Genomic DNA, 22,087 nt, shown 5'->3' with positions numbered 1-22,087 from the left:
GAGATGATCTGACTGAAATGTAATATTTCCCACAGTCCTGCTCACATGTGATCACGCACTTAAAGACCACCTGGGAGGGCTGCAGGTTACTCTACGTGAACTCAAGTCATGCATGCAGCGCTGGATTGAACACACACACACACATGTATTGTAAATCCCTGCAGAGGAATAGGTGGTTCAGACCTCGGTGCGTCTCATGCCGTAATGCCAGAGCGGCCTCTTAAAGCAATTATTCTTGGAAAGAGTCTGTTTGCAGAACTCAAATCATGCTCCTGCTGTAATCCCCTCATTTCCCTCTGAACAACATGTGGCACACAGCTTGTTTCTTCAGCCTCTCTAAAAGAAAACCAAAACAACACAGAGTCACGGACAGAGGGAGAGACATGCTGTATACCAACTTTTACTTCTTCTCAGCACATGCAATCACCTGTCTGTCCTGGATATGCATATTAGCAGTCAACGTAGGAATTTAAACTTACAAGTACCCACTTAAGAAAATGAGCTACAATTACCTCCTAAGAAAATACCTGCAGCCTGTTGCAACACAGTCCAAATAGTTGATTTCAGCACAGGTCCTGCTCATAGACTGCATAATAAACTCTGGCAAGTGACTGAAATAACTTGTTATTGCAGGACAACTGAGTGGATTAAATGTTTGGATGTGTGTCCACTTAGGGGTTCCGTATTTTAGAAATATATTGTATTCAACATTTTTGATGAAGCACATTTAAGTTGCATTTTATGTCTGATTAAAGCGAATATAACACATAAATCATAAATCAGTGTGGTTAGATTTGTGTTTAAAATATAAAAATATGTCACAAAATGTCAAAAAACAAACTCATTATTAATAAAAAGCACATTAACTCCATAAATCTTTAATATTAAAGTGTATTTTAACAGGAAACATCAGTACTGATCATGTTCATGTGTCTCAGCTGTGTCCCGCCTCCTCATTGGATCAGCTGTGTCGCATGTTGATGACGTAGCAGCTAACTTCACCGGCTCAGCTCAGAGTTGTTGACTCTAATATCCGTTTAAACTCTCTGAAAGGCTCCAGGAGGATCAGCCTGAAGCTCCAGGTGAGATTAAACTAACATTCTGTCTTTAGAGGTTCACGAGGAACTTTGTTCGAGAGTTTAAAATCACGTGTTTCACTTTGTTTACAAACACTCTCTGACAGGATGCTAATGCTAGCAAGCTAACTCCTCATTACTGAGTCTGGGGTCTGTTGAGGTCTGTTGTGGTTTATACAGTCTACGGTTCAGGGTTCAGGTTTCAGCTTGAGACCAGACTTGGTTTACTAACTGGGAACTGAACCTATGAGGGACTAGATTCAGCATTAAACAGATCCACTAAACCACAGGATGCTAACTGTGTCAGCAGTAGAACTCAGATCCTGGTTTACCCTCATGTGGTCTTCATGTTTTGATCCTTCAGACAGGGTTAGTGAGTCTGAAGGACTCATACACATCACCAGGGTTTAATATTGATTCTGCCTCCTTAATATTTTACAAATGCTTATTTACTCCAGTTAAACTGAACATAGACATGTACGGTGGCCCTGAAGTGCAAAACACAAAAACACATTGTTGTGTTTTTCCTTTCGTCGTTGTGTTTTTCTTTTTGTGGTGTTTCCTTTTTGTCTTTATGTTTTTCTTTTATTGTTGTTTTTTGTCATGTTTTTCCTTTTGTTTTTATAACTCAAGTTTATTGGATTTTGAATTTTTAACAACACATATCAACAACATACAGGACAAGATAGTGCCAAGCCGAAGAGTGGAAAAAACCCAACAAAAATCACGATAAAATGTGTGACTTTGACTGGCATGAAAAATAATAAAAAAACAAACAGACAAAACAACAAACAGAGAAGAAAAATACTGTATCAGACAATAAAGAAAAAATAACAATAATAAAATAATGCACAAATAATGAGAATGACAAAATACCAGTATTAACAAGACATTTTGGACAAGTTAACAAGATGTTCAATGTACCACTATCACATGCCCTCTACCCAGACTTCACATATAGATATTTAATCAATGTTCGTCCAACAGTGTCCACACTGCTTCCTTTCAACGCACCCTTGCCACACCTCCTGCATTCAGTTCAAAGCCCCAACATCCACACCGCAAAGTAAATGTCTTAAAGGTGACATATCACGCTTTTTTCATCAACATATATTGGTCTAAGAGGTCCCCAAAAACATGTATTTAAAGTTTATGCTCAAAAAAACACTTTGAAATCAGATTTTGGCATGCCTGAAAAGTCCTCTTCTTCATTCCTCATCAGAACAGTCTGTTTTCTCTCTGACCACGCCCCCTCCGGAAGTGGATGTGCCTCGGCTCTCCAGCACGTTGATCTAATGTTTACATGTTGGCTGAATATACACGGCTGCTCAGAGATCGCGTTACTTCAACCCTCTGAATCTGATCCTGACGGAGAGGCGCCTGTAGCAGGACCTTTCTGAAGGATTGGTCATAGATTTAGTGTTTCTTGTTGTTTTATTTATCAGTATGTAGACGTGTGTCTTGGTACACAGCTACGAACATGTAGCTATGTGGCTATGCTAACTAGCGCTAGCACTTATCCATGATAAATCATCCACTAGATCTTCAAATCTGCAGACGTGGGGAGTAAAACCGACCTCTGCCAGAAAGGCAGCAGGACCTTTTATGAAGGATTGGTCACAGATTTAGTGTTTCTTGTTGTTTTATTTGTCAGTATGTCGACGTGTGTCTTGGTACACAGCTACAGCTACAGCTACACTACAGCTATGAACATATAGCTATGTGGCTATGCTAATTAGCGCTAGCACTTATCCATGACAAATAAAAATCATCCACTAGATCTTCAAATCTGCAGACGTGGGGAGTAAAACCGACCTTTGCGTTTATTAAGAAAGCCTACAACTAGCATGCCTCCCTCCTAAGCTCCTTGTTGGCACATATTTGTGCAGGGAATGAAAAACGGGGGAGGGATTCAGTATTATTTTATACAGTCTATGGGCTGAACAAGCTCCGAGCTCTGACTCCGTGACAGACCGGATATTGTTGTTACGTAACAAAAACACGGAAGTCTGAAACGGCTCGTTTCACACACATTTACAGAAAGGTGGAGAAATCAAAACAGGGGCAGAATGGATTTTTTTCATTCTTGGGGGGTTTGTAGACATGCCAGGGACACATATTTCAGGTAAAGAACCATTAAAAAGTCAATTTTGCATGATATGTCACCTTTAATATTTTTACAAATACAAACAACTTGTTGTACAATGTACACATTATATAGTCTGGCATTCAAAAAAAACAATCAGCTGGTGCCCAGAAGGTTCCCCTGTGGTGAGTGAAACCGCAGAAACTTTCCCCATTTATCATCATATTTTCCTACCTCATTTATTAGACTGTAGGATATTCTCTCAAAAGCTGCCACCCTGCCCAGTTCTGAGATCCATTCCTGAAATGATGGCCCTTCTACTGCTTTCCATTTTCTCATTATCATCTGTTTACCAATCATAATACTCGTTTGGATCCAACTTGCAAGTGGTTTTACTATATGGACAGTATTTGAGGGTTTGTTTTTTTCTCTTTGTCGTGTTTCTCTTTTTGTCGTTGTGTGCCCTGAATCTCTGGGGGAATACTGCAGGAACTTCCCCCAGGAACTAGGTACCTATTGAGGAACCAGGGTCTAAATTTAGTTCTTCATAGTTAATCTCCCTCTGAAAAGTCCCTGCTTTATCCAATGGTCCAGGAGCTTTAGTTGGCGGGGCTGGCTGTGCTGAATGTTCTGATTGGTCGAGTACCCTCAGTGTTTTTATCTCCCCCTCCGTCCACAGTAACCTCACACACACCTGTGATTCTCTTGGTTTAATACCTCCTGATCGTCGGTCTCCTCTGAGCCTGACAGTGTGAATGTGTCTCCAGGTATCAGAGTCTCTCTTCAGACACGCTGACGTGAAACGCCTCCCTGCAGCCTCTCGTTTTGAAATGAGGAGTTTGACAGAGTGTGTGTGTTTAGCGTTGAAGCAGGTGGTGTTAAAGGATGTTGTTAAAGATGGAGCTGCTGTTGTGCTCTGCTGGAACATGTGTCGGCGGTGTGAGGACGTTAGCACGCCGCCGTGGTCGGTCATTAGTCTGGGCTAACTGAGGTTTGAGTTTCTCTGCTGTGCTCCACTCAGCCTGTACTTACAGCTAATGAGAGGCTGTGTATCAGAGCATTACAGTGCTTACACGGCCCTGATGACATGTTAGCATGAAGCTGGACTCGGCATTTTCACTTTGGTCATTACACGAGCCAACGGCACTAAAGGAAAACCCGTCTTTAACAAATATATAACTCTCTGTGTAGCATGAGGTCTGAACATATCTCAGGGAGGAGGGGCGTCAATAATCTGAGCTCTGTTTGGATCCTTAAATGGATTCAGTCAGGATGCAGATTACAGGATTATGATCTACTTCAGCAGGCTGATTTAGAAACATAAGGTAGAGAGAACTTAAAGTGATGGGATCTTTGTATTTAAACTTTACGAAGTACAGATGGATTTATGCAGTCAAGCTGAGACACAGGATAAATGAGAGCCAAACGGTTTAATGTCACAGGATCTTCCATCCTGCTGGAATATTCTGAGATTCCTGTTTGATAAAAACCCTCACATCCTGAAATCAGTCGTTACACATTTAGAGAAAACATCATACGTTATTTTTAAACATCAAGTTTCTTTGTTGGATGTTAAAACCTAACAGACCGGTATTTTGCATTTATCACTGAATCAAGGATTCTCCTCCTCCTCCTCCTCCTCCTCCTCTCCTCATCCATGTTGTCTTTCTGGTCCTCTGAAAACCTCTGACCTGTTGACTCCAGGCCTGGCTCCGCTCATCATGACTTTGGTTTGTTGTTGTAGTTAAGTGAAATACTATCTGGTGATAACACAGAGTGTTTTATTCTGAAAATTAACCGGATGTTTTCATTTTGTTTTGGTGAAACCTGACTTCCTGTCCCGCTCCATCTGCTCTGTTGAGACTGATGCGTCGTGCTCCGGCATCCGGCACAAATAGAAGTCTTGTGGATCTGATCCGGAGGACTCAAGACCTGCCGGATCAGAGACGCAGCCGGAACGCAACGGAGCGGATCCAGTGGAAGTTAACACATTGACTAGAATAGAAACCGATCAGATCTGATGGAATTTGGCCGTAAGGGAAGGAAAGATGAGCCAAGGAAAGGAGAGGAAAAAGAAGCTAAGGAATGGAAAGCTGAGGAAAGGATATGATTGCTAAGGAAAGGACAGGAGAGGAAATGAGCACTAAGGGAAGGAAAGGAAATGATCGCTAAGGGAAGGAAAGGAGAGGAAATGAGAACTAAGAAAGGAAAGGAGAGGAAATGAAAGCTAAGAAAGGAAAGCCAAGGAAAAGAAAGCTCAGGAAAGGAAATGAGTGCTAAGGGAAGGAAAGGAGAGGAGATGATCGCTAAGGAAAGGAAAGGAGAGGAAATGAAAGCTGAGGAAATAAATGATCGCTAAGGGAAGGAAAGGAAATGAGAACTAAGAAAGGAAAGGAGAGGAAATGAGAGCTAAGAAAGGAAAGCCAAGGAAAAGAAAGCTCAGGAAAGGAAATGAGTGCTAAGGGAAGGAAAGGAGAGGAAATGAGCGCTAAGGGAAGGAAAGGAAATGATCGCTAAGGGAAGGAAAGGAGAGGAGATGATCGCTAAGGGAAGGAAAGGAGAGGAGATGATCGCTAAGGGAAGGAAAGGAAATGATCGCTAAGGGAAGGAAAGGAGAGGAGATGAGCGCTAAGGGAAGGAAAGGAGAGGAAATTATTTCTAAGAAAGGAAAGGAGAGGAAATGAGAAGAAGTCTTGTGTGTCTGATCTGGAGGACTCCGACCTGCCGGATCAGAGACGGAATCAGAACGTGACGGAGCGGATCCAGTGGAAGTTAACACATTGACTAGATTAGAAACCTGTCAGATCAGGTGCTGTGACGGATTGGAGACGGATCGGACACAGTTGAATTTGTCCGTAAGCGGTGTAGATGTTGTGATGGAGGGCGGAGCAGAGAGACACACTCTCTCTCTTCCCTTCATCTCTATGTCAGTTGAACTCCTCTACTCACTCTCTCTCTGTTCCTTTGCTCCAGCTTCAGGCTGAAAATGTTGTACCAGCATGGTTTTAAAGCGTGCAGTATCAGGTATCACTGTCTGGTTGCAGCTCTGGTTGATTTATTGCAGGATAAAGAGTTTTTATTGTCACACTGTGTCATTAAGAAAGTATAAGAACTCTCCGTGTTAAAGTTTGAGTCATAATGATGTTTTTCTAACATCCTCTCTTCCTGCTAAAAGCTGCTGAGGTTCTTCTTCTTCACCTTTAAGTCCAGCTGATCACTAACGGGTTAATTGCTCGTTAGCTAGCTGGTTAATTATCCAGGTTATCTCAGGTCAGCATCCTCCATCCTTCAGAGAGCTGCAGCCTCTCTCTGCTGATGAAGAAGCTCCTTTGTGTCGGTCGTGCTGCCGCTCCGTGTGCAGCTGCTCAGCCCTGATTGTGTAACGTCTGTTCGGGGGAGCTGCAGTCACCTTATCAGATTATTTGAAGGGGTTTTATAATTTCATGCCCTCTTCTTCCAGCTGTAAACCAGCTCACAACGGGCCCTCTGTGTCCCGTCTCCTGGGGGGGCTCCGAGGTTTCTTCAGGCCAGGCCTTATGAGGTCTCTGATGGTTTACAGATCCACTTTCCTTCCAGACCTTAAACATGCCTTCCATTCTCTCCGTGAAACAATAGCTCGCCCCCCGCGCAGGCTGCTGACGGAGAACCGACCTCACGTCTAAGTAGCTGCTGTGGGAGCAGACCCACATTTAGGAGGCTCTCTCCTCCTCCTCCTCCTGTGAGCGTCTGTTTTCAGAACAGCTCAGAGGTAAAGTGTTGAACGGCACGTGAGCGGCAGGCTGTGACACATGGCAGGAGAATGATGTGAGAACAGCTGGAGGTGTTTAGACAGACCTGCACCAGGTCTGAGGAGAGGACTGGGACCAGGACTGCTGTGATGGATAACTTCAGATTTACAGAAATGTCAAAAGTCTGGTTCATGAAGACAGATTGTGAACGCGTGCAAACCTTTCACCCCCCTGTTTAACACTCAGCAGGATCCATGGAGGCTCTTTAGATCAGCTCAGCTTCCTGTGAGGCTCTGCTGTTCATACTGAAGGTAGTTTATAAACCTGAACTCTTAAAGCAGACGACTTCCTGAGGGAAAGAAGTCCGCTGCCCTTCATCAAACCGGTCTCATCCACCTGCAGGCTCCAGTTGATTGTGTCAGATGTTAACTCCTCAGTTTCTGCAGGTCAAAGTCAAACAGAGAGGAGTGCAGAGACTCAGAGGTGGACGATGTTCTGCTGTAAACATTTCAAACCACTTAAACACGAGCTGTCTGTCTGAGCTGTCATTACGTGTGTCTGGAGACTTTACGGCATCTCATGCACCTGAAACCGTCCTCCATAAAACATCAAACATATTCATCTTGTATATATCTAAATTGTATTCTAGCTTTATTTATCTATTTTATTTTACTTATTTTTATTTTATTTTTATTTTTATTTTTATTTTTATTTTTATTTTTATTTATTTTTATTTTTTTATTTATTTTTATTTTTTTATTTTTTTATTTTTGTTTATTTTTTTATTTTTTTATTTTTTTTTATTTTTTTTATTTTTTTATTTTTTTTTAATTTTTTAATTTTTTTATTTATTTTATGTTATTTTGTACTTATTTTTTATCTTATTTTGTACTTATTGAAACTTCTTTCTTGATTGTACTTATGTCTGGGTTGCTGTAACAACTGAATTTCCCCCCCGGGGGATCAATAAAGTAATATCTTATCTTATCTTAAAGAAGTGTGAAGCAGGACGTCTGTTTGTGTGACTGATATTATTACTTCTCTTATCAGACGCAGCCAACACGACACAAAACAACAATGCAGCCATTAAAGCCAGAGGATGATCTCATGCACAAATACTTAATTAATAGAAAAATTAGATAAAAATTAAAAATGAATAATTAAAAATAAATAAATAAAAAGTTAAATTAATAAATACAAAATAGTGATAATAATAATAATTACAATACTAGAAAAATAACAGAAATATATATAATGGACTTTAAAGAAAAATAATTGATAATAAATGTCCAAATATTACATTAAAAAAGTCCATAATCTGAAAGAGAAAAGTAAAAAAGAAAAGTATAAATAAATAAATACAAAATAAATAAAAGTTTAATTAATAACTTCTAATAACAAAAATATAAATCACAATACTAGACAAATAACAGAAGTATATATTATAAACTTTAAATACAAATAAATAAATAAATGCACAAATATCACATTAAAAAGTCCTTAGTCTGAAAGAGAGGAGACACAATTTAAAAAAAAGAATAAATAAATACAAGTTGAATTAATAATTTCAAATAATTAAAAATAATAATAATCACAATACTAGATGAATAATAGAAATATATATTTGATAAATTAAAAAGAAAAATAAATAAACGCACAAATATTACATTTAAAAAGTTATCTGAAAGAGAAAAAATACAAAAAATTAAAATTAATAAATTAATACATACAGATATACAAATACAATAAGAATAATTCAAAATAATATAATAATAGAGAAGTAACAGAAATATCTACATTAACTTTAGAGTAAATAAATAAATAAAGGAAAACAAAATAATATTAATATAAATCATAAATCAGTCCAACAGAAAGTCAACTGTAAAGAGATGAAGCATCAGATTTTAACTGTAATCTCTCAGTGATAGTCCCCATAAAGGACTTTCTAATCACTTCTATGGACCAGTTAGAGGTTTCACTGAAGACGTGTTGCAGCTCCTTTGATTCATCGTGCAGAGCTGCATCTTATTTTAAAGAGAATGTAAAATCTTTACCTGCAAATCAATTTTAAGTGAGCAGTGAAACTCTGAAAATATTCATTTTTATTCATCACGTCATGCTCGGTAGAAGACAAGAATCCAGACTGATCCTCTATCTTGGTTTTGTGTTTCTTCAGGGATGCCCGTGTCAGTGCGTGAAGTCTCCATCTCCTCAGAGCCTGACTCCGCCTACTTCCTGCGGGTGCACTGGAAGGGGCGGGGCTTAGGATCGGGCTTCATGATGCTGCTGACTGACGGACAGGACGCCTGGAGAGGAGAAGGTAAAAAACATGTCCTCCAGGGTGACCTCACGAGTCTTTATGTCATGTTTTAAGAAAGCAGGAGATTTATGCTCCACAGCCTCACCTGTTAGACCACACACACACATTTACACACAAGTACACACACACAAGTACACACACACCTTCCTGTGTTCACCTGCTGACCTTTAAGGTGTCTGTCGTTGACCCTTCAGCTGCTCAGACGGCAGCACACAGAGGAAGGTTCATTAGTTCCTCCTACATCAGCCTGAATTCTCAAACTTTGCATCCATCATTGTTTTCTTTTCACCCCCTGAGCTTCATCTCTTCATTCTTCTTCATGCACATATTTAATCTCTGCACAGTTTATGATCTGCTTCATGCTCTTCATCCTCATCCTCATCCTAACTCTCTCTGCAGTGAGCGAGGCGGCGGTGTGCGAGGAAGCCGAGGAGCTGGAGATGCCGGCGGAGCGCTACATCCAAGACCTTCAGCAGGCTCTGACGGAGACAGAATCCTCCTCCTCCTCGTACAGCTTCAGCCTGACGCCGTCTCCACCCGCCCGCAGCTCCTCCTCCTCCGTCACTCTGGCGTACGAGAAGGTTCAGAAGGACATATCAGTGAGTGAAGCCTCACGCTCAGATATCTGCTGCAGCTCGTACATGTTTATTTAAATTCTCCCCGCGGTCAGGAGGTTAATTTCAGAATGTGGTGCTGTGTTTGGACTCTGCAGGATTATCACCAGAACGTGAGTTCACTGTTGACTTTGAAGTCACACTCAGAGGTGTTGATGGTCACATGACGTCAGCGCTGTCACCTCTCCGTCTTTAATCCACCTCTGATGTTTACAGCTCCAGAAAGAGACGTGTTTTTATTCCCTCACCGGAGGAAGTGATGAAGAGAGTGTGAAACACGACTCATTCCTCACCTTCAGCTGCTCGTGTTATTCCAGAAACTTCTCCTACTTTACTGAATACCAAAACATCAACACATCAGCCTGCACCTGATGTCACAGGACGTCCTTAAAACTGATCAAACATTAAGTTCCTCTTAGTGTTTCATATCTGATTGAGTCAGTAATCAGCAGGTCACATGTGGATAAACATTCACAGCTGCAGCAAACTGTTAACAGATCAGCACTTTGCTTTGAATCACTTCACTATGTCAGAAATCTGCACATCTCAACGCTCGTCTCCTCAGCTCCAGATGTGCTGATGTATTCCGACCAGAGATACGTCGGTCCCGCTCCGTGCTCTCTCCTCCGGACAGCTGGAGTCATGTGACCGAGGTTTCCCCTTCTGTAATCCCTGAATCAAGGATCCTCCTCCTCCTCCTCTCCTCATCCATGTTGTCTTTCTGGTCCTCTGAAAACCTCTGACCTGTTGACTCCAGGCCTGGCTCCGCTCATCATGACTTTGGTTTGTTGTTGTAGTTAAGTGAAATACGATCTGGTGATAACACAGAGTCTTTTATTCTGAAAATTAACCGGATGTTTTCATTTTGTTTTGGTGAAACCTGACTTCCTGTCCCGCTCCATCTGCTCTGTTGAGATTGATGCGTCGTGCTCCGGCATCCGGCAACAAATAGAAGTCTTGTGGATCTGATCCGGAGGACTCAGACCTGCCGGATCAGAGGCGGAGCCGGAACGCAACGGAGCGGATCCAGTGGAAGTTAACACATTGACTAGAAGAGAAACCTATCAGATCTGATGGAATTTGGCCGTAAGGGAAGGAAAGATGAGCCAAGGAAAGGAGAGGCAGAAGAAGCTAAGGAATGGAAAGCTGAGGAAAGGAAATGAGCGCTGAGGGAAGGAAAGGAGAGGAAATGAGCACTAAGGGAAGGAAAGGAGAGGAAATGAGCGCTAAGGGAAGGAAAGGAGAGGAGATGAGCGCTAAGGGAAGGAAAGGAGAGGAAATGAGCGCTAAGGGAAGGAAAGGAGAGGAAATGAGCGCTAAGGGAAGGAAAGGAGAGGAAATGAAAGCTGAGGAAAGAAATGATCGGGGGAAGGAAAGGAAATGAGAGCTAAGAAAGGAAAGGAGAGGAAATGAGAACTAAGAAAGGAAAGGAGAGGAAATGATTGCTAAGAAAGGAAATGAGAGGAAATGAGAGCTAAGAAAGGAAAGAAAAGGAAATGAGCGCTAAGGAAAGGAAAGGAAAGGAAATGATCGCAAAGGGAAGGAAAGGAAATAATCGCAAAGGGAAGGAAAGGAGAGGAAATGAGAGCTGAGTAAAAGAAATGATCGCTAAGGGAAGGAAAGGAAATGATTTCTAAGTAAGGAAAGAAAAGGAAAAGAAAGCTGAGGAAAGGAAATGATCGCTAAGGGAAGGAAAGGAAAGGAAATGATCGCTAAGGAAAGGAAAGGAAAGGAAATGATCGCAAAGGGAAGGAAAGGAAATGAGCGCTAAGGAAAGGAAAGGAAAGGAAATGATCGCTTAGGGAAGGAAAGGAAATGAGCACTAAGGAAAGGAAAGGAAAGGAAAGGAAATGAGCGCTAAGGGAATGAAAGGAGAGGAAATGAGCACCGGAATCCAACGGAGTGGATCCAGTGGAAGTTAACACATTGACTAGAATAGAAACAGATCAGATCTGGAGCTGTGACGGATCAGAGACGGGTGGAATTTGGCAGTTAGAAGACCAGTTCTAGTCTCTTGCTCTTTTTGTTATAAATCATAAAGGGACGTGTTCCTGTGATTGTTTTAAACATGTCTGCAGCAGCATGTGAGCTGGATCTCAGTCAGTGTTTCCTCATCCTCATTTCTGCTGATTGAAGCTTTATCCTGAAAAAGAAAAGTCTGACATGTCGCTAAAGTTTTGAAACTCTTCTGCACGTGTGTTATCCAGACATGGTGCAACACTGCTTCCTCCTCCTCCTCCTCCTCCTCCTCCTTGTTCTGTATTAATGACTTTAACATTCACCACCTCCACATTAGCACTCTGTAGTAAATATAGGAGAGGTGGAGCTGCACTCAGAGGGTCTCTCCCCAAATAAAAGTGTCCGGCAGCTAATTAATGTGAATCAGTGAGTCAGAAACAGCTTTAGAAACAGAAGCGTCTCTATGACAGCATGAGGAACCTTTGCCCACATCAACAGGGCCTCAGCCAGCTTCACGGAGCCAAACCCAGAGAGAGGTGTCTCCGAGCAGGCAACAACATCAGGCCTCTGAGCTCCAGGACTCAGACCGAGCACACGAGTCCGTCTGAGGGCTGGGGTTCTGGTTTGTGGTGGATTATAACCTTTAGGAGTTTAATACAGACGATTGTGAATGACCAGAGGTGACGGAGAAACAGAGAGGGCGAAAGATGACAAATCTACAACTGAATTCATGCTCCCCAGAGGATGAATCTACACGACTCTGAAAGTCCACTGACTCTCACAGAAGGTCTAATTCCCTCAACTTATCCGGCGCAGTATCTCCCCAAACTACCGGCATCGGTTTCATTCACACATTCATGATTCATGCTCCCCAGAGGACACATCCTACACACTTTGGTGAAGCCCTGACTCTCACTGTTTTGACACCTTTAAGGTTCACATCAGTGTTTCCTTTGATAGATATCTCATCATCTATAGAATGTTTCACACAGAAGATTATTAGTCATGCATGCTCCCCAGAGGATAACTTGTACTCACTCTCATGATCCCCAATTTTCTCTTGATGCTCCACCAGAAAATCCAAAGTTACTCTTATTCAGTGTGATATCTCAATGTCTATAGGATGGCTTGACTTGAAATAGTCTTATAGACATTCATGCTCCCCAGAGGATAACTTGTACTTACTCTCGTGATCCCCAAAGTTATCCTGATGCACCACAAGAAGGTTAAATTTCACTCTAGTTCAGTGTTATATCAACATCTTTAATGTGATTTGACACAGAATATTATCACTGACATTCATGCTCCCCAGAAGACCAATCAACTTTGGAGATGTCCTGGCTTTACCTAATGCTTCCCAGAGGATAAACCTCTACAACTGTCACTAATACGCCATCAGAATATCAACATATTTTGACTCTGTGTGTAACATCTTGACATCTACAGGTAGTATTGGAACGATATTTCATGTAGTCATTCATGGTCCCCAGAAGATTAACCGTACTGACTTTAGAAGATGTATCAGCTTTGCCATATGCTACCCAGAGGATAAACCTTTTTAAGTATATCAGCAGTTATGTGATGGATGACATGTTCTTTTTTTAGACAAATGCCTGCTCCCCAGAGGATAACTCATATTGACTCTTATGGTCCCCAAAAGTATCCTAATGCACCACCAGAAGGTCAAAGGTTACTCTAATTCAGTCTAACATATCAATACCTTCCGGATGGATTGACATAGAATATTATTAGTCATGCATGCTCCCCAGAGGGTAACTTATACTAACTCTCATGATCCCCAAAGTTATCCAAATAAGCACCAATAAATCAAAGGTTACTCCTATTGAGTGTAGTATCTCAATGTCTATAGGATGGCTTGACTTAAAATAGTCTTATAGACATTCAAGCTCCCCAGAGGATAGCTCATATTGACTCTTATGGTCCCCAAAAGTATCCTAATGCACCACCAGAAGGTCAAAGGTTACTCTTATTCAGTCTAACATATCAATACCTTCAGGATGGATTGACATAGAATATTATTACAGTCATGCATGCTCCCCAGAGGGTAACTTATACTAACTCTCATGATCCCCAAAGTTATCCAAATAAGCACCAATAAATCAAAGGTTACTCCTATTGAGTGTAGTATCTCAATGTCTATAGGATGGCTTGACTTAAAATAGTCTTATAGACATTCATGCTCCCCAGAGGATAGCTCATATTGACTCTTATGATCCCCAAATGTACCCTAATGCACCACCAGAAGGTCAAAGGTTACTCTTATTCAGTCTAACATATCAATATCTTCAGGATGGATTGACGTAGAATATTATTAGTCATGCATGCTCCCCAGAGGATAGCTCATATTGACTCTTATGGTCCCCAAATGTATCCTAATGCACCACCAGAAGGTCAAAGGTTACTCTTATTCAGTCTAGCATATCAATATCTTCAGGATGGATTGACACAGAATATCTTTTACAGATATTCATGCTCCCCAGAAGACAAATCATACTGACTCCACGCTTTTCCTAATGCTACCCAGAGGATAGACCTCCAAGACTTTGATGATTGATCATGTTTTCTAAGATACCATCATAGGGTCAACTTTGTTGTACTTGGAGTGTAACATCAGTAGAGGATACTCCTGGTCCCCAGAGGATGAATCCTCCTGAGTTTGGTACGCTTCCTGAGTTTTTCCTCAAGGATAAACAAACTTTCTCAACTTTATGTTGGATTGTGATGAAATATGGTTCTATAATTCATGTTCTCCAGAGGATGAACGTTATCAACAATGTCAGTTAGCATGCTAATATTAGCCTCTCAGAGCTCCTGTTGACGCCCCGTCTCGTTCTCAGAGGCGGTTTTGATTCATAACTCTTACTCATGAGTTTTTCGCTCACGTTGCATTTTCTTGTTCTGCTTTCATGTCTTCCTGCTGAGCCGAACACAGTTTCAAACTCTGATGGATAATTAAGATATTCAGTTTGAGTAAAATTAAAGAATGTGTTTGTGTTTCTGCGTTTATGCAATAACGTCAAACATCTGATGGCGATTACTCTTCACAATGCTCCACCGGCCGTGAGAATGAGCTTTAAAAATCTATAAAATCAGAGAGAACAATTTGGAAACAAAAATGAAACAACATTAAAACCAAATGTGTGTGAGCGTCACAGGACGGGTCTTCAGGAGCTTAAAAACAAGAAGAGTGACTGAGAGCGAGCTTACGAGGCGCAGCGCTGCAAACACACACACGTTTGGTATGCTAACACCTCAGGTAACACCTGTCCGGCCGTGTGAGGGGCTCACTCCTGGGCTCTGAGCGGGAGCTGCGATTAGAGGGGAATGAGCAGGCATTAGACCCAAGCCTTTCATTATGACTCATAACTTTATGACAGATGAATTACTGCTTGTTTTTATATGTTGCAAGAGAAAACTCCCAGAACACTTCTGTAAATCCACCACTTCTAACTCTCCTTTTTTTTTTAAAAACAGAAGCAGCGATTCATTTCCTCTCTGCTGCAACACACGCACTTCGCTTTCCACTCCGTCATAGCTGCCATGGCAACAGAGGGTTTGTGTGAGTGTGTCCACATGGCTGACCCCTGAGTGGGATTATTCAGTCAGTTGCTTCACATCGTTTTCTAACACAATGAAGTCCAAACACAGCGGAGGAGTTACGGGGGGACTTCCACCTTGTTCCATATTTTGGAGTTGGCTATGTACACCAAGGTTTAGATTTGCCGCCAGGTGGGAAACAGACGGTAATGGCTGCAATGTAATCCCGTCATACGAATGCACCCAATCAATTGTTTCCACTGACTCAGACTCAGGTTGTTAGTCTTTGTAACATGAGTTCAAACAGAAACAGACGCTCCGTCACTCCGGTTTCCAGACTCCGCCGGTCGACTTCAGCCTTAATCAGCTAGTTTATGTTTGTGTCTTCAGATCTTCAGTCCAGATTCCAAAATAAAACTACCGTGGTGACCCAAATACAAGCCGGGGGCTTTTATTTGAAACACACAAGGAAAGTTTCATGCCATACCAGTAGAGGGCGCCGCTAATCCCAACAAACGTTCTCCTCTTTCCAAACAGAGCAGGTCTACACCGTACTCTATGTTCTATTATTAACAAAGACACAACATCAAGACCAGGATCAGATCCAGTCCCATCTTCCAGACAGGACTCAGTCTGATCTCATCTTAATCCACCATGAGCAGAGCACTTTGCAGCATTTAGCAAGTTACAGTGGCAAGGACAAACTTCCTTTAACAGGCAGAAACCTCCAGCAGGACCAGACTCATGTTAGACACACATCTGCTGAGACCGTGTTGGAGAGAGGGATAGAGGGAGATGAAGAGAGAGAGAGATGATAGTGGGGAGACGGATAGTAGTAGTTGTAGCAGCTGGAGTCTGGACCACGTCCACAGCAGCAGAGATCCAGAGGAACCTACGAGACAAGGGAGCTCAGGGACTCCAGAAAGGTCTATGGTTAGTAACTTTAATGGGACAGGAAGAGTTAAAGTGAGAGACAGGCAGAGAGAGGAGAGAGAGGGAAAGACAGGATCCCAGTGTGTCAGTCTAAGCCTATAGCAGCATAACTAAGACCTGGTCCAAGCCTGATCCAGCTCTAACTATAAGCTTTATCAAAAAGGAAAGTTTGAAGCCTACTCTTAAAAGTAGAGAGGGTGTCTGCCTCCCGGACCCTGACTGGTAGATGATTCCAAAAGGAGAGGGGCCTGATAACTGAAGGTTCTACCTCCCATACTACTTTTAGAGACTTTAGGTACTGATGGAGGAAGATACTTTCTTCTTTTTAGCAAGTAACAGTGGCAAGGACAAACTTCCTTTAACAGGCAGAAACCTCCAGCAGGACCAGACTCATGTTAGACACACGTGTTGGAGAGAGGGATAGAGGGAGATGAAGAGAGAGAGAGATGATAGTGGGGAGACGGATAGTAGTAGTCCAAGAGCGCTGTGTTCGAAATAGATCAGGAACTTATAACAGATCCGTGTTCGGCTTGTCCGCCCGGCAGGAGAGCTGATAGGTTTCACTTTAGTCAATGTGTTAACTTCCACTGGATCCGCTCCGTTGTGTTCAGGCTGCGTCTCTGATCCAGCAGGTCGGAGTCCTCCGGATCAGATACACAAGACTTCTATTTCTGCAGGATGCCGGAGCACGACGCATCAATCTCAACAGAGCAGATGGAGCGTGTGTGTGGGGGTCAGTTATTTTGGGGGCTGATGGTCTCAGAGGTCGGCAGTTATAGTCCAGGTCTGACCTCTTATCTGTGTGTAAACAAGGCAGTGTGAGGGAAAACCAGAGTCCAGGTCAATCAGTGAATACGACCAACACGTGAATAAATAACAACATGAAGATGTTTTAATCCGAGATCATTTAAAGAGATGAACCCACAGAGGATTATCACCCCGCGCTGCACTTCCCCTCGACCCCGGCTCCCTTTAATCTTTTTTACATGCTTCTGATTTTACGACCCACAGCTCTGCTCTCATTAAACTCACTGCCAGCAGCATCGGGCATCTGTTTGTAGTGAAAGAGCTCTTAAAGTCCTGCACACTACCTGCACACATCTGAATACAGGAGACAGAGAGAGAGAGTAAAATCACTGAGTGCAGCTTTAATGAGCAAAACTGGATTTAATGCTTTTATTCTGTTAATGTGTGAGGTCTTAGGATGTCTGCTTTCTTAACGAGGACAACCAGGTGTCAAATATGTGAATCTAAACTTTAATTTCCTCCAAACTCAACCTTTGTTTCCTTCCAGTTCCAGTTGGGTTCTGTTGTCCTGATGGCCTTGTCGGAGCCGGCCGAGGCGGTTCGAGAGATCCTGGTCCACAGTCTGCAGAGGGGAACCTCTCTGCAGCAGCACAACCACAAACTGGAGGAGGAGAACCAGAGACTGAGACGGGAGCAGCAGCGCATCAGTGCAGAGTAGGAACACGCCCGACACACAGCAACCAGAGTTAAACACACAATACTCACAGAGAGATAGATTTGTGTTGTACCCTGTGCACGAGGAATAACTAAATAAAACAAACCTGGAAGAGTTATGGAATGATTTCCACTTTGGAGAAATTCTGTAGATTCATCATTTCCCTCAGAAAGTCTGCATCAAATATATGCCAATGATTATCAATCAATCAATCAATCTTTATTTGTATAGCACCAAATCACAACAAACGTTATCTCAAGACGCTTTTACAAACAGAGCAGGTCTAGACCACTCTATGTCAAATTATGAACAGAGACCCAACACCAAGACAGGATCAGACTCAGTCTGACCCCACCTTAATCCATCATGAGCATTGCACCTCACAGTATTTAGCTAGTTACAGTGGAGAGGACAAACTTCCTGTAACAGGCAGAAACCTCCAGCAGGACCAGACTCATGTTAGACAGCCATCATGCCTCGACTGAGTTGGGTCTGGAAAGACAGATAGAGGGGAGTAAGAGAGAGAGAGGTGATAGTGATGAGACGAGTAGTAGAAGCTGTTGCAGCTGGAGTCCAGATCGTTTGCAGCAGGAGGACGTCTACGGCAGCTCAGAGGAATCTACGAGACAAGGGAGCTCAGGGACTCCAGAAAGGTCTATGGTTAGTAACTTTAATGGGACAGGAAGAGTTAAAGTGAGAGACAGGCAGAGAGAGGAGAGAGAGGGAAAGACAGGTTCCCAGTGTGTCAGTCCAAGCCTGTAGCAGCATAACTAAGACCTGGTCCAAGCCTGATCCAGCTCTAACTATAAGCTTTATCAAAAAGGAAAGTTTGAAGCCTACTCTTAAAAGTAGAGAGGGTGTCTGCCTCCCGGACCCTGACTGGTAGATGATTCCAAAGGAGAGGGGCCTGATAACTGAAGGCTCTACCTCCCATACTACTTTTAGAGATTTTAGGTACAACTAGCAGGCCTGCATGTTGGGAGCGTAGAGTTCTAGAGGGGTAATAGGGCACTATGAGCTCTTTAAGATACGAGGGTGTCTGATTTTTAAGAGCTTTGTAGGTTAGAAGAAGGATTTTAAATTCTATTCTACATTTTATTGGGAGTCAGTGTAGAGAAGCTAACACTGGAGAGATGTGCTCCCTCTTCCTAGTTTTAGTCAATACTTGAGCTGCAGCGTTTTGAACTAGCTGAAGAATCTTTAGAGACTTATTGGGGCAGCCTGATAAGAGGGAGAATTATTGATTATTATCGAATAGTATTTTGGCTTGAAATGCCCGTCCCTAATAACCACAGGAACCAGCACAGGCATGAGGATGTAAACCTGCAGGCGGTGCTAGCTCTGCTGGTGTTAGACTAACTGCAGACTCTGTGATCTCATGTTTAAATTTAGACTTTTTTCTCACCTTAGAACTCGTCTTCTAGTTGGGATTGTGATATCTGCTGTGAATATCTGTACTCTGAATGACTTACTGTGATTGTATTTCTTCAGTTAGTTTGTTGTAAGTGAAGTTTGAAGTGAGGTCACTGCCTCCTGTGGGACCCCGTCCTGCACTGAGGTCCAAATCACAGGTTTTTAGTTCCCCTAAAATCCATCACAGGGCTTCCTCTGAGTTATTCCCCGACTCCTGTATCACCCTGTGAGTCTGCCGCTGACCGCCCGTCACTTTGAGCTGTGAGCTGACGTCACATCGGTGTTACTGTAAGTTCAGCGCGGTCAGAGGGGCCTCTCCTGATCGGTCTTACTTCACTCTGTGTTTCAGCAGACAGGACGTGCTGCTGTTGTTGAAATCTGGGTAAATTTGAGCAAATCAGACTGAAACACAAGCTGCTGCATGTGAGTCAGTCTGTTGTCGCTTTCTGACTTCCTGTGAGCTCTGAGACAAAAACTTGAGATGCAAATCCTTAAAAACACTCTGTGGCAATTTTTATCCAACAAACAGGAGGAAACAGTCCCTCTGAGTCAATATAAGAACATTAAAGGTTGTCTTTTATAGTTTTGAGATTCTAAACTATTAGAAAGATGCAGAATACCCCTTTAAATAATCACAATTAAACACTGAAGATCTCTTCTTAAGGACAGGAACTTCAAGTTTAAGAGGAACCCTGCAGAATACGAGTCCATCCTAATCTTTTCTACGTCTTTCCTCTTACTTCAGATCAGAATGAATACAGTCGCAGAGATGAAGAGTTTGTGTTTGATACAGAAACATAAAGCTGGATCCACAATCTGCAATAAAGGAAACATACAGGGACACTTTACCAGCTGCTGGAGAACAGAAAGTTCTGTACCTGGAGGTCTTTTGGATCCTACATGATGCAAAGCTTGAGATGATTTGGGGTCTGTTGTAACAACGTGATGATTTTAAATGTGTGTGTGTGTGTGTGTGTGTGTGCAGGATGAAGCGGTACGCCGGTGGTAAAGAAGCCCTGGAGGCGGAGCTGTACTCGCGCTTCGTTCTGGTCCTGAATGAGAAGAAAGCAAAGATCCGCAGTCTGCAGGAAACCGTCACACACCTGCAGGGCAGCAGGTAGACCTGAACCCTTCAGACTCTGGAGCTGTTCACACACTCGAATCCAGAGTTCTGGACATCATTCCTGCACTCCCCTTTGTTTTTAAAGTCCTGTGGTATCTCATAATGTTTGATCCATGCATACATGTTGAAGCAGTTGTTTTTTGGAGTTTCAGCAGAAACATAACAGAGAACATTTACAGCATGCCTTATTTGAGTATTTCTAGTTTCTAGTTCTCCTACAGAATACTTTCCCTCCACATTGTAAAAGATATTCTTTATGTTTACTCCCCTTCTTTTCTTTATCAGTTATATAAAACACAGATTGTATTTTAGCACTAAAACAAAGAGTGTGAACTCTCTGGTCTCTTGCAGCTCAGAAGGAAAGAAAAAGGAGGATTCAGTGAAATCAAAACGAACAGCGGCTCAGGAGGAGGAGGACGAGTACGGAGGCAGCACTGATGAAGAGCAGGAGGAAGAGCAGCCGGCTTCAGCTTCAGCTTCAGCTTCATCCACTCGGGGTAAGATCTCCATCAGTTTACTCAGACTGTCATTACCAAAGTGTTCTACAGTTCTTCAGGGTGATATTTCTGGAAACTCATAAGTAGAAGCAGGAAAAAACAACCATGAAGCAATATCAGGACGTCTTCCTGATGGTCAGGTTTGATTTATAGGTCGTTAGTCTGTTTCATAACTCCTCATCTTCTCCCTCTGTCATCAGCTCTTTGACTTTCCTACATTACATCCCCTACTTATTCAAAACGATACTGAACCACTTCAACACCGATCATGTTGTAACTTTATGCTTCAGGAGTTCCTCAGAGGGAAACTTTTCCAGGAAGTTGAACGTCAGAACTTCAGATTATTCCAGAGTTTCAGCTCGTTGCTGTAAATAAACATGATGTGGCGTTAAAGGAGAGATCCACAGGAAGTGCTTGATTTTGGCATTTCACGTCACACGAGGCAGAACGCTGTCGGTGCAGGTGTTGGAAAGCACCTGGTGAGAGCCGGGACGTGACTTAAGTTATGAGGATGAGGATGAGCGTGATCCTGTTAGGGAGTCTTGGTAGCTGAGTGTGTTTGAGACTCTTTGGTGCCCAGAAACAAACGATGACATCAGCCAGGAGTTATGTAACGCAGAGCAGAGGGCCTCCCCTGACTGACATCCCAAAACACCTTTAAACACAAGCAGCTTCTAGTGCTGACGTTTCACTTCATCAGGCTGCAGACGGCGGCTCCCAGGAGGTCTCTGTGTGATTAATGTGGCAGCAGCAGGAGGAAGGTGTGTGATAGAGCTGTTATACATCATCATAGAGAGAGTGAGAGAGAGAGAGAGAGAGAGGGAGAGAGAGAGAGGGGTTTTAGGGGAGTTCTGCCCTCGTCACAGATGTTTACCTCCCTGATTTTTCCACTTTCTCACTAATGCAGCGGTCCAGAGGCAGCTCGTTTGATACGTCGTCAAGGTGTCATGTGTTTCCCGTCGTCTTGAGGAGGAAAAGCTCGCAGGAATCTTTTGTGTTGTGTTTGTTGCTACGGCGGTGACTCAGACTCAGCCGTGTGCTGCCAGTTTGTGCCAGCGGGTATAAAAGGAGAACAGAGGGAAGTTTCAGGAAATTAGTGGTTTCAGTTTGTGTGTGTTTACAGAGAAGTGAGAGTTAAGATTCACACAACTAAGCATCTGATGAGGAAGTTTTAACTGACCTTAAGAAGTCTCTCGTGAAGTGAGTGTGTGTTTGAAACCATTCAGCTGCTGCCTGGATGTAAAATCACTGAAAATTAAAGTGTGTGCACAAGACGGTCTGATTAGATCCTCTTCTAATGGAGAGTTTTTTCTTTGCC

The 22,087-nt window shown here is 42.6% G+C and overlaps 1 protein-coding gene across 1 annotated transcript; it reads left to right on the top strand.

Moving 5' to 3' along the window:
• Positions 1–946: 946 nt before the first annotated feature.
• On the top strand, positions 947–22,042 carry xrcc4 (X-ray repair complementing defective repair in Chinese hamster cells 4). Its single transcript, XM_034709531.1, has 7 exons — positions 947–1,082; positions 9,067–9,210; positions 9,610–9,809; positions 17,569–17,735; positions 20,135–20,266; positions 20,624–20,769; positions 21,677–22,042. The coding sequence occupies exons 2-7, from the start codon at positions 9,069–9,071 to the stop codon at positions 21,697–21,699; spliced, it is 810 nt and encodes a 269-aa protein (XP_034565422.1). The 5' UTR covers positions 947–1,082; positions 9,067–9,068; the 3' UTR covers positions 21,700–22,042.
• The last annotated feature ends 45 nt before the right edge of the window (positions 22,043–22,087 follow it).

The sequence above is a fragment of the Notolabrus celidotus genome, chromosome 19 (genome assembly GCF_009762535.1).
Source record: "Notolabrus celidotus isolate fNotCel1 chromosome 19, fNotCel1.pri, whole genome shotgun sequence".
Lineage (NCBI taxonomy): Eukaryota > Metazoa > Chordata > Actinopteri > Labriformes > Labridae > Notolabrus > Notolabrus celidotus.
The sequence above is the reverse complement of the archived record's forward strand: the minus strand, read 5'-3'. Positions and strand labels throughout refer to the sequence as shown.